Source organism: Rhinopithecus roxellana, chromosome 2 (assembly GCF_007565055.1).
Source record: "Rhinopithecus roxellana isolate Shanxi Qingling chromosome 2, ASM756505v1, whole genome shotgun sequence".
Taxonomy (NCBI): Eukaryota; Metazoa; Chordata; class Mammalia; order Primates; family Cercopithecidae; genus Rhinopithecus; species Rhinopithecus roxellana.
Window position 1 is genome coordinate 180,453,039 of NC_044550.1, and position 13,333 is coordinate 180,466,371.

The 13,333-nt window shown below is 46.8% G+C and overlaps 1 protein-coding gene across 3 annotated transcripts in view; it reads right to left on the minus strand.

Moving 5' to 3' along the window:
* The window catches only part of AFAP1 (actin filament associated protein 1), a 192,588-nt gene that overhangs the window by 21,088 nt on the left and 158,167 nt on the right, over positions 1–13,333 (minus strand). For all 3 annotated transcript variants that reach the window (XM_010370025.2, XM_030924508.1, XM_030924519.1), the window contains 3 exons: positions 13,065–13,182; positions 5,742–5,856; positions 1,675–1,839 (listed from right to left, as the gene is read on the minus strand). In XM_010370025.2, coding sequence (XP_010368327.1) covers positions 1,675–1,839; positions 5,742–5,856; positions 13,065–13,182 — 398 coding nt within the window. The remainder of the gene's footprint in view (positions 1–1,674; positions 1,840–5,741; positions 5,857–13,064; positions 13,183–13,333) is intronic.

A 13,333-nucleotide genomic window follows, 5' to 3' on the forward strand; every position in this document is an offset into this window, starting at 1 on the left:
CTCTTACCCACTCTCACCAAATAACATACTAACCCACTCTCACCCACTAACCCACTCTCACCCACTAACCCACTCACACCAACTAATCCACTCTTACTCACTCTCACCCACTCTTACTCTCACCCACTCTTACTCTCACCCACTAACCCACTCTTACCCACTCTCACCAAATAACCCACTAACTCACTCTCACCCACTAACCCACTCTTACCCATTCTCACCAACTAACCCACTCTCACCAACCCACTCACCCACTCTCACCCACTGACCCACTCTCTCCCACTAACCCACTCACACCAACTAACCCACTCTTTCCCATTCTCACCAACTAACCCACTCTCACCAGCTCACTCTCACCAACCCACTCCTACCCACTCACCCACTCTCACCAAATAACCCACTCTCACCCACTAACCCACTCTCACCCACTCACACTAACCCACTCTTACTCACTGCTCACCAAATAATCCACTCTTACCCGCTAACCCACTCTTACCCACTCTCACCAAATAACCCACTAACCCACTCACACCAACTAACCCACTCTTACTAACTCACTCTCGCCCACTAACCCACTCACTAACCCACTCTCATCAACTAACCTACTCCCACCCACTCACCCACTCACACCAACCCACTCTTACCAAATAACCCACTCTCATCCACTAACCCACTCTCACCAACTCACCCACTCTCACCAACTAACCCACTCTTACTAACCCACTCTCACCCACTAACCCACTCTTACTAACCCACTCTCACCCACTAACCCACTCTTAACCCACTAACCCACTCACAGCAACTAACGCACTCTTACTAACCCACTCTTACTAACCAACCCACTTTCACCAACTATCCCACTCTTACCCACTGTCACCCACTAACCCACTCTCACCAACCAACTCACTCTCACCCACTAACCAACCAACTCACTCACCCACTAACCCACTCTCACCAACTAACCCACTCTCACCAACTAACCCACTCTCACCCGTTAACCGACTCTCATCCACTAAGCCACTCTCACCCACTAACCCACTCTCATCCGCTAACCGACTCTCACCCACCCACTCTCACCCGCTAACCCACTCACCAACTAACCCATTCTCACCCACTAACCCACTCACCAACTAACCCACTCTCACCCACTAACCCACTCACCAACTAACCCACTCTCACCAACTAACCTACTCTCACCAACTAACCCACTAACCCACTCTCACCAACCCACTCTCACCCATTAACCGACTCTAACCCACTAAGCCACTCTCACCCACTAACCCACTCTCACCAACTAACCCACTCACCAACTAACCCACTCTCACCCTCTAACCCACTCTCACCCACTAACCCACTCTCACCCACTAGCCCACTCTCACCAAGTAACCCACTCTCACCAAATAACCCACTCTCACCAACTAACCCACTCTCACCAACTCACCCACTCTTACTAACCCACTCTTACCAACTAACCCACTCCCACCAACTAACCCACTCTCACCAACTAACCCATCCATTCTTACCAAATAACCCACTCTTACCAAATAAATAGCCTACTGTTACTAAATAAAATGACAGCCTTGGTGAGCAACAGGTCCTTTGGGCAAAGCAGAATGAAATCTCCAGTCTCCAATACAAACATGCACCCTGGGCAGTCACCCGCATCCTTCATACCAGCGTTCACTTCAATGGCCGCTCGAAGGTCTTTTCTTTCCTTGCGAAGCTGGGCCAGCCTATTCCGCAGGGCCTCTTTCCTCTTCAGCAGCTCCTCTTCTTTGGTCTGTAGCCGCTTGGCATCTGCTTCTACCCGGTTCTTGCCGTACTTGTACTGGGCAGCATCTCAAGAAGAAAAAAAGGCAGCAATTAAAAATTAGGTTTACTAGCCTGGGAAACATGGATTGATCCCTTCTCTACAAAAAATACAAAATTAGCCAGGTGTGGTGGCACATGACTGTAGTCCCAGCTACTCAGGAGGCTGAGGTGGGAGAATCGCTTGAGCCTAGGAGTTTGAGGCTGCAGTGAACTGTGATTCTGCCACTGTGTTCCAGCCTGGATGACAGTGAGACCCCATGTCAAAAAACATTAGGTTTATTCAAGCAGACAATGGGGGAACTCAAAAAACCTGTTTAATCAGCCAACTCAGTAAACAAACACAAAGCCAGTTACTGTGCTAATTCAATAAGAAGGACAGGGCTGGTTTGAACTAAGCAGAAAAGCGACTAGTTCAAATTCTCCAATATTCTTTGAATCAAACTTTTAAAACAAAAACAGAATATTAGGAAATTCCTTTAACTCGCTTCCCTTTGAGGCACATGGCTTATAATTAATCTCAACCAGGTGGAGTGGGAACAGTCTATAATAGGCACAGGAGTCTATTACTATCAAAAATAATGTCTGAAATCTGCTTCCTTCTCTACGTCTTCAAACACCTCCATAACCCTGCAGTATCTGTTCCTTATGGTCATGTCATCTGCCTGGCTCTGAATTCATCTGAATTGCTGCTACACCCCCAGCACTGAGATCAGCACCTGGCACGGAGTGTGGCACAATAAATGCTTGTTTAGTGAATAAATGAACAGCAGATACATGAAGAGGCAGCCAGGAGCAGTATCTGGAGCCTGACCATCTAGGAAGGAGTCCCAGCTTGTACGTGTAGCTGCATGACCTGGAACAGGGCACGAAATCCCTGTGCCTCAGTTTCCCTTATCTGTGAAATGGGGATAGTAATTCATTGAGTGGTTGCAAGGATTAAATATTTATAAAGCACTTAGAACAAACACAAAAATGGGCAATACATAAATGCTTATTTTATAAAATGAATAAATGAAGAGGAAACTAGCTGAAGGGGAAATTTACAGACTTGGCAACATCACATCACCGTGAAAACAGCTTTCAAAACCTGACCCCACGCTCTCTTCCTCTTATTATGTTGGCCTTTTAATAACAATAATTTAGGACAACACCTCTTTGTTAAGACACATGGAAGAAATGAAGGTTCTAACAAAACTCAGATGGAGGATCACCGATTTCAAAGCTTCCGTGATCTCCCAGTCGCTTCTAACAAGCACTCACACCTGATGGCAACTCCCAGGCCTTCCTGACCGCACACCCCACGTGTCTGACTCCCTCACAAGGCTAGAAACTACTTCATTAAGCCACAGGGGTGGCATAATGGTTAAGAATACAAACACTGGACTCAGGGAGGTGGCTAGAAACCCACACTCCACCCTCCCTTGCTACATGACTCTGCAAGTAACCTCTAGAGAAGCTCAGCTTCACCCTCTCTAAAGCAGAAACGAGAAAGAATCCTGTGCGTGCGCATGCATGTGTACAGGTGCGTGTGAGTGTGCACATCTGCATGTTTTAATGAGGTGTGTGTGTGTGTGTGTGTGTGTGTGTGTTTTAAATCAAAAACATATCTGAAAAAAATCTAACAAAATAATATGATGCCTGACGCAGTGGACACTGCCTGGCAATTCTTACCGTATCGGCGATAAGTGATTCCCAGAGCCTTGCCCACTCAGGGACAGCAGGGAGCCCCTTCTAGCACCTGTCCTAAATGCTGGATTTGCCAATTCTTGCAATGTAAGCCATTACAATTTCAATGAAATACTGCATTTATGAAGGCATAAAAAGTGATCACTCCCCAGCCAATTTTCCCCTAACCAAAAGAAATACACAGGATGACAGCAAAGGGCCAGCAGCCTGAGGACAGGTGAAGCACTCAACAGCCTGAAACGAAAGGATCACTGTTCGCAGCTAAAATAATGACATATTTTGCAAACAGGGCCAAGTCCAAACTCTACTCACTTATTTCTAAACTAAGCGGTTTTCCCAGCAAACACAATGCAATAACCTATAAATCTCCACATCTTTTGGTCCCCATGTAATCTCATCTCATCTATAACGCAAGTGGCTGGATTCAGCAAAAACACGGAATGCCATTATTTTTCTCTTTTGTCACCATTAGATGTCACCAAAGTTAATAAAAACTCCCTACAGAAGGTCTCATAAAATAAAGGAATAAATCATCTAGAAAATAAAGTCAGCACAGGTACCGACAGAGAAACACCATGGCGAATGAGACTCCGTGGGATTCGGGTTTTGCTTTTCATAAATCTTTCTGGGTGTGAGCTGCTCCTCTCCCCTATCTGCCCCTCCCCAAAGAAACAACACAAAAAGAGGTGAAAGTAAATACACCCAATACATTCGGGAAATAAAATTTGCCAGATAAGGTCAAAGGAAGTTAGTACATTAAACAAATGGTGGTAGGAGGATTTGGCCCAACTGGCTCCAACCCATCTGGTCAACATGCATGTTGGGTGGAACAGAGGTGGAGAAAAGCTTAGGTCAGGGATGTACACACTTCCTCGGGGCAGACGCAGCCTGGTCCTGAGGAACGATTCCAAGCCTCGTCCACAAACATGGCCAAGGACACTGCCAGCCTCTCCATTCCCCTCTGTGGATGCTCTGACTCCAAAAACAGAACCACAGGGCAAAGGGATGTCAGCACGTGCCAGTATGAGAGCCTCTCTCTTCGGCAGCTGGCGTGGGGGTGACCAGCTGGGGCTAGCCGGACTCATCTTCATTAGCACTGAGACTGGTCTACCAGTTGCACATCCAGATTCGAGAATCTCGGGTAGAAATCCCAAGGGCGATGGCATGTAACCACATCAAACTCAACATCTGCACCTAACTCCCACCTTCTTCCTCTGGGAAATCTTCCTGGACATGCCCAGATGGACTCAGGAGGCCCTCACCTGTAAACCCCCACACTGCAGCCCTATCACTTGCTTGTCTGCATGTGTGGGTCTGTTGGACTGAAGCCGCTAGACGGCAACTACTTTAGTGTATCTTTGAGTCCCCTGAGTGAAAAAATGCTGCCTGGCTGGCTCCCTGATTAGACATCCAACATAATGAGGACTAACGCAAATACAAACACTTAAGAGATGCTATATCACCCCCAGATGGATCTAGTGGAGGGAAGGGAAGAAGGTGCTGGGTCCAGGCAGGCTGAGTCTCTCATATCTTAATGCTTCTCTGCCCAATCTATTTTTGGCTGGATGTGGAGTCTGAAAGCCTGGCACCCACTCTGGCTCTGTGATGTACCAGCTGTGAGCCCTTGGGAGAGCTGCTTACTCTCTTGGTTATTCTTCTCTCATTTCTATGATGGGGTAAAGGATAATGCCTGTGCTTACAAAGTGGCTGTGTTCAGTAAACTGGATTGCATAAGAATGGCTTGCTGTGGACACCGCAGGACTAACCACTCCTCAGAACTCCTCGTACTGCTCTGATACTTTGAGGTCCGTGTACTACCTCAGTTATCCCAACTGCACCAACCACAGGAGCCACGTGTCTACGTCTGACAGAAAAAGATGCTGAGTTTAGAGTTTGCACGGCTTGTCAACCATAGATCAGGGACAAGAGTTGAGGTCTCCTGACCCGGAGTCCAGGGCTACCTGGAGCTGCAAGCAACCAGCACTCACAACTGCCTCCTATTTTAAAATGCTGAGTCAATCCCACAGGCAGCAAACCAGTTCTGGGCTTCAATTTACAAGCACAGTCAGAGAAGCTGGGTTGAATTCACCACTGTCCTACCATGTGGCCGATGAGGAAGGATGATGGTGCCCATCTCTCCAGCTGACCCCAAGCTGGCACTCACTGGTGGGCAGGCTCAGACAGGCCCAGCTCCACCAAGTGCACTTGAAGCCAGAATGCAAGACATCCGATGGTACACTTACTCGAAGCTGTCCTTTTCACACCAGCTGCAGGATCCGCTTTTTTTGGCTGACTGCTCAGAGTCTTCCCTTTTCCTGTGATCCCATTAGATGCCACGGGGGGCTTTTTACCCTTGAGCTGTTGAAATAAACATATAAGAACATGAAAAATAAACACACAGTCGAACACATCTTGGTCTTTTTTTTTTTTTTCTGCAGCCATTTCTTTCAGTCTCTGACTCTAAGTATTAGAGAAACTAGCATCGACGCAGAAAAAAATGAATGTGAAAGAAAACCAAGATGGTTTTCAAACACTGGGCTGCTGGGATTCTGGGGAATGGCTAAGGAGGGTGTGGCAGAGGCTCTGTAGGATGTGTTCCGCTGGAATGCTGCGGAAGTGACCCCTTTCTACTGGCAGATCACAAATGCTAACCAAGCTGGCACAGGCAGCTGACTACCCCAGAGCACAGCTGAGAGGAGGAGTTTGTGTTTCTGAGGATAAACAGCTTTTATTTCAGTGGGATGCCTTTTAGGAGAGGAGCATGACCCTACAGTGTGAGTTCTTCTGCTCCAAGTGCTTTGACACTGAGTGACATCCTAATGGGGTTAAGTGACCGTCTCCTTACTTGCTGACGGAGTCCATGGAAGGAAGCAAAAGAAGCGTAACACAGACACAGCAGCAATAATATGGAAACTCAACTTCCACTAACTACGGGTTTCTGAAACAGTGAAACAGTCTCTACCCCTGAGACTGATACAGGCCAACACGTTTTGCATTTTGCTGAAGTGACTTTACGTGTAGCTTAGTTGTGTAATTAATTCAGCACGACAGCAAAGGCTCACTCCAGCATCCACGCCCATGCTTTTTTCCATGATACGTTTCCTTCTGTTGCAGGCCTCAATTTTTGGGAGGCAGAGAGATCTAGCTCCAAATTCTGGCTCTATCATTTAGGAGATGTTGAGTAAGTTCTTTAAACTTTCTGAGCCCCCATTTGATCATTTAAAAACATAAAGAGATACCTCCCCACAGGGTTCCTAAAAAGATCAGATGGTGTGCCATACACGGATAGAGCATATGGCAGGTAAGTGCTCAGAAAAGTGCAAGGTCTCGCCATTAAGCAATAGGCTCCCATTTAAATGATCAAATGAGGACAGGAAACCCAGAGGTCATGGAATTTAACTTGCAAAAGTGTTTCCTATTTCAACAAAAACAAAAGGGAACAATAACAACAAAAACTCCACATGGGAACCATACATCGAATGATTCCCAACCCATGTGGGGACAATCCAAGTGTGCAAGATGGCAAACTGTGTGGCAGGGTTTTACCTAAGGCGACTCTAATGCCAATAAAAAGACAGGTAGAAATGTAGACAGATACACATTCACTTAGTAAATACAACACAAAACCTGCCAACTTTTTGGTGTTAAGTCCTCAAAAGACACCAACGGCTCCCCTACCCCTGCCCCCCAACGACACTTGGCTCAGGGCCCCTCAGACTCACTGAATGGGAATCCCCAAGGATGGGATCTAAACCACCATCACGAAAAATCAAAAACCAACACCAACCTGCGCATTTGACTTTTGATGAAGCCGACCTATTGGGAGTTAGTGTTCTCTGTCACTACTATCTACAATTCTACAATTTTATCTGGTTCATTATTTTCTTAAGACTATCCAAAGAATGGAGAAAAAAAACAAAGACCTAAAACATGCCCATCTGCTGTACGTTCATATTCTTACATATGGGCTTAGGTCTTTAGGCAAAGCATAAAAAATTCTTAGGTTAAACATGTACAAGCCGGGCACAGTGGCATGTGCCTGTTGTCCCAGCTACTTGGGAGGCCAAGGCAGGAGGATCACTTGAGCCCACAGTTCAAGTCCTGCCTGGGCAACATAGTGAGACTTCATCTTTTTTTTTTTTTAAAGGCCTAACACTACAAAATTACTCTGAAATGTTACTGTTTGCCATCAATACAGGGTGTACAATGGACAACAGTTCAACATCACAGTTATTATTGTTCAATGGTCATCCAAAGTCCTTATTATCATCGTCTAGTTTTGGGGAGTATACCTTTAGACTTGTCATGGAGAAAACACTACCGTCCTCTGAATAATCTATTTCATGGTTAAAGATCAAAAGCAATGACTACACAGAGTCAACCCTTCCTCATTACGTGTAATGGAAACATATTAAAGAAACTGGCCGTTCAAGAATCTTCTGGAAGGTTTTACTACCCGTTTCTTTTAAATTCTCTTCCTTCAGTTGACATAATTCACAAAATTTCACTGGGGAATTTTCTAAGAACAGAAAGAGAGCCAGATGTGGGCAAAGAAACACGGTGCTCAGATAAACCATGAGCTCTTGAGAAATATCGCATCAGTTCCTTGGTAGTCAGGCTGCAAATTATATTCCAGTTGAGGGAAAAAAAAAACCATTATGCTTTGCCTTTGATGAGTCCCATTTACTACAAGCTGCAAAACTCTGTTCGAGCAATGTGACTTGAAGGTGGTTCTAGAATCTTACAGAAGAAGATGCCGTACCTGCGAGTTGAGCCCGAGAGACGCCCTCCCCACAGAAGAGGTATTAGTGACAGACTGAGCGGAGGCAGGGTATTTGTAATGGTTAGAGGACAGCTTGTCAGCAGACAGCCTAGAGGCCTTTCTGTCAGCAGAAGAGTAGCGGGCAAAGATTTGCGGAGGCGGCAAGTTATCGTACAGGCCTGCGTTATCATAAAGCACCTCTTCTCCCAAGCCTCTGCTGCAGGAAGCAGGAAAGCCGTCTTCCGGTTCCCACTGCAACACACATAGCTTTGTGGTTAGTGACTTGGACACAGAAAACAGCAGCTTTTAGCACAGTGAGATGTCATTGATTAATAGTATAGCATTTAGCATAGCATGGTCCTCCAACATTCTTCTGCACACAGACTGCAGTTGTTATCAATAAGGCATGCACCCCCCAACACACGCACATACACAAACCCAACACACGCCTGCAGATTGATTCAAAAGGACTTGACTTCTGAAGCCTTATGGAAAAATTTCTTTTTTTCCTTAAACCATTCCCAGAACCCTTGGATTATGAAGTTTTTGTTTTGTCCTGTCTTTTAAAGAGAAAAAGCAATGTTGATTTGGCATTTTCTTCTTTAGAGAACCTGGGGTTCAGAAATTCCCCTAGTGCAGGACGTGGATGTGAGGGGAGGAACGAGCGCGGGACTAGGGTCCTGGTGCTCTGGGTCTATACGAAGACACACGAGGGCCAAGCAGAGCACTCGATGCTTTTCACAGCACTTCCCACGTCCTGGATGATGACTTCATCTCACAGTCATCCGGGGATAGAGGGGGAAATGGAAGCAGAGACAGGCCCTAGAGCCAGTGAGTGGCAGAGCGGAGGGAAGGGCGCGCTCATCCCAGCACAGTACTGCCACTAAGCCTCGCACTCCTGGGGACATGAGACCACCTGCAGGCTCCTCCAAGCCCCTGTGCAGGAGTCAGTGACCCAAGTCCTACGGGAACTGTCAACACACACCCTCTGTCCCCTACTCTGTACTGAAGAAAGTGCCACAACCAACACAACCAAAACGGTCTGTGAAAAGAGAAATCAAATCCTCATAGAAAATTAGATGCTTCCAAATCTAACTGATATAATGGTATTATTTTAGCAGAAAATCTCTAACCAAGGACTAAAATAGTTACGTGCCACTGCATGGGACAGAGGAACCTGAGAACATGGGCATTAAAGTGTTAACTCAAAAACTGATAACCACAGCCACGGCCTTTTCAGGGTTAAAGGTCTTTATAAACTGCCTGGCATGACAAGAAAGGCAATATTAATTCCTCTCTTATATTCATTTTACCCTGTTTAGTCTTCCTGCACAGTCCTTTCTGCCAGACGGTAATTACAACCTTTTGTTATAAAAATAGAAAAGACTTAAAATTCTGCAGTAGGAGTGTCTGTATTCCTCCGCAATCACTTCAATGTGTCTATTTTTGTGATCTAAAAATAACGGTCCCTGCAGCTAAACTCGGATATGAGAGTTTCATAATGACGACCTAGCATACATTTGTCCAGAGTTATTAAAACAGTCTAGACGAGACTATCATTTTCCTAAAATATCAAACATTAAGTCACATGGAAGACTCAGAAAAACACCTACAGCGACCTCACAGAAGTTTCTGAAGTATGAGTGTACATACTTTCATCTTAGTCTAAGCATCATGGGGTAACACTGAATGGGTAAACATAACTAAAGCTGAAACAGTGCTATGATCCCAGATATTAGGTGATAAATATGAACTTTTTTTTTTTTTTTTTTTTTTTGAGATGCAGTCTTGCTCTGTTGCCCAGGCTACAGTGCAGTGGTGCAATCTCAGCTCACTACAGCCTCCAACTCCAAGGCTCAAGCGATTCTCCTGCCTCAGCCTCCTGAGTAGCTGGGATTACAGGCGTCCACCACCACGCCTGGTTAATTTTTCTATTTTTAGTAGAGATGGGGTTTCACTATGTTGGCCAGGCTAGTCTTGAACTCCTGGCCTCATGATATACCTGCCTCGGCCTCCCAAAGTGCTGGGATTACAGGCGTGAGCCATCACGCCTGGCTATAAAAAACCTAGAAATGAGGCCCTCCAAAAAGAGAAGAGCTGGTAACAGCCGAACACACAGAAAATAGTTTCAGGAAGGGCCTGAGCACAGGAAGGCCTAATAAGCAAGGAAGCCACAAACATGTACAGCATATTATGTCCTAAAGGTGGCTATCTCCAGCCCAGCAATACACACACACAAACAATTCCTACATGCAGAGCCCTTTAGGAATGGCAGACCTTTGTTCCTACAACAGATTAAGCTGTGAATAACTTAAGGAACAGTCGCTCCTGGGGTTGGCCTGTAGAGTGTCCTAATAGTCTGAACACAACGTGCTGGGTGGAGCCGGACGATCACGTGCATGGTTCCATAGGGTGACGACAGCATCCAGCTCATGGTCACAGGTTCGTGTGTAAGGCGTGCATGGAAGAAACGTCTTTGAGGAAAAGGCATGTGAAAGGGCCTTTGGGTGGGACAGGCTAGAGGTAGGCTCAGAGAAGTGGATGGTTCTCAGGATGCAGATGAGTGTGGTAACTGGAGTCTAAACCCAGTGATAAGACTGCTGTCAAGAGACGCTGCAGTGACACAGGGCAAATGGAGGCAGAAGAGTGGGTCCCACCTCAAGAAAGACTCAGAGGCCAGAATCGAGGGCAGGAACTAGCCTGAGAGCCCTACTTCACAGGGTACTGTGGTGCCATCTTAAGCAGGAAGAACTTGCCACAAGACCCTGCCCAGGGGTGGAGTGCTGTGGTGACTGGACACCCAGAGACAGCCCAGGGAGGATTGGCTGAGGAGGAAAGAAGGAGATTCACTGGACCTGACACCCCTCTGCCTAAGATGGGGGGCTCTACTGGATGGACTCTGAAGCTAGGATGGGATCCAAAAGTGGCTCTGTTTGCCCCATGCCACCCTATCCTAACATGGAACCTTCGAGCGGGCCCTGCCCTGCCCAGGGCCCAGGAAGCTCTCCCCGCTCCTATCTATGTCTGTTTCCCTCCCAGGTCCACTCACTCCCACGAGACTCAGAGGCCCTTTCAGGACAAAGATAATTGCTTCACCATTTCTTCTTCAACTGGCACAGAGTCTGGCCCCTGGGAGACACCCAGGCAATAAGGCAAGGGAAAGAGGACTGAGGAGGGAAGGGGGCAGACGAAGTGATGAAAAGATCCCTTTTTAGAATCAGGTGGGGCCTCGCATAGCAAGGGCGGCCTCCCCCACAGGAACCCCAGGGCAGGTCCAGAGCAGCAGGAAGGAGGAGGCAGCCAATGGGAAGGCAACTGAGCCCCAGGAACACACCGCATCCATCGTGGTTCCTGAGGGATGAGCCACCCGCTTCTGACCCCGGCCACGAGAACCTGCTTTCAGTTTGTTTATGCTCCTGAGCACTGGGGGTCCTCAGCCCCTCTCTTCCCTCAAGGAGGCTGTTGTCTCCTGGTTCCTGCTGTGGGGCAGCTATGAATTTACGGTGCCAGGGCTGATTGAGGATGTTCATCAGAATATCAGGGAAAAGACTGGAGAAGCAAAACAGTAAGAAAAAAGTCTGACACATCTTCCAAGGCTGGAAAACATAACAATAAATTTACTTTATGTCTACCTTTGAAAATTATCTTAACATAGATGCCAATTTCAAACCCTTCCAGTACTGGGAGACAAATGGCATAGTGGTTTCTCACAAGCCTCCTTCATTCATCCACTAACTGTGAAGGCCTCATCTCTGAACGCCCAGGGCTGGGCACCGTGCCTGGATCAGACAGGATGCTCAATACGTGGTTGTGAGATGAGTAACAGGCAGACACCGTAGAACCAGCACTTGTTGATGAGGCCTGCTGATGACACATATGACACAACACGCTGAGAACAGACTTCAGAACTCCTAAGGCCAGACACACCCTGGAGGCCAGTGTAACAGAAAGCTGTGACTAAAGACCTCCTGCATGGATAGATGGACATATGGATATACAGATAGCGCTGTGCCTGGAGCCAGGAGCCTGGCTGCTCCAAATCCACCCCAAGGGAAGCTGTCGAATTTGTAATGTGATCATTCCTCTATGTTATCATTTCCTTCCTGAGGGGATTTCTCTGCATTTTAATCCCATCGGGAAATAACTATTCATTGATAACTTACACTGTGTTATGTTTTGATTTAACAAGTTATCCAAGTATTACTCTAACATGCTCTCCTTTAGTCAATATTTTAGTGGGCTGACATGTTTAATTAGTGACAGTGACATTAGGCCGGGCACAGTGGCTCATGTCTGTAATTCCAGCACTTTGAAAGTCTGAGGTGGGAGGATCACTTGAGCCCAGGAGTTCAAAACTGGCCTGGCCAATATAGGGAGATCCCGTCTCTACTAAAAACCAACAAATGAGTGGGATGTGGTGGTATGCACCTATGGGCCCAGGTACTTGGGAGGCTGAGGTAGGAGGACTGATTGAGCTGGGGAGGTTGAGCTATAGTGAGTTGTGACTGCACCACTGCACTCCAGCCTGGGCAGCAGATGGGGACCCTACCTCAACACCAACAGGAAAATGACAGTGACATTAAATGACAAACTGTCTACTAGTCTCAAACTATCCACTTGTCCAAATGCAGAGTCAGATGAACAGCATGTCAGAAACCAGGAGAAAAGAGATGAGATGGAGTCTCCTTGCTTCAGAGCATTAAAAAGCTGACCTTATTCAGACCTGAAACCAGGGGAACTGAAGCATAGAATTTTCACAGCTGTCTAACAAAACCAACCATTACTCCAGCAAAAGGGCACTCACCGAGCCGTTGATGCACGGGACATCGTCGTAATGAAGCGCCGTACCGCTGGGGTGGGCATAGCCGTTGGAGGTGCCCCCCAGATATGGGTTAGCAGATATAACACGCCTGTTCATGAAACTGAAAGAAAGGAAATGCGTTAAAATCCATAACCTGACCACTTTTTACTCCAACGAGTCAAGTCTTTAATGAGTTCTGACTTTATTCCCAAGGCTATGTCAGAGGTCACAGGGGCAAAGAAGAAATACTAGACAGAATCCCGGCGGAAATG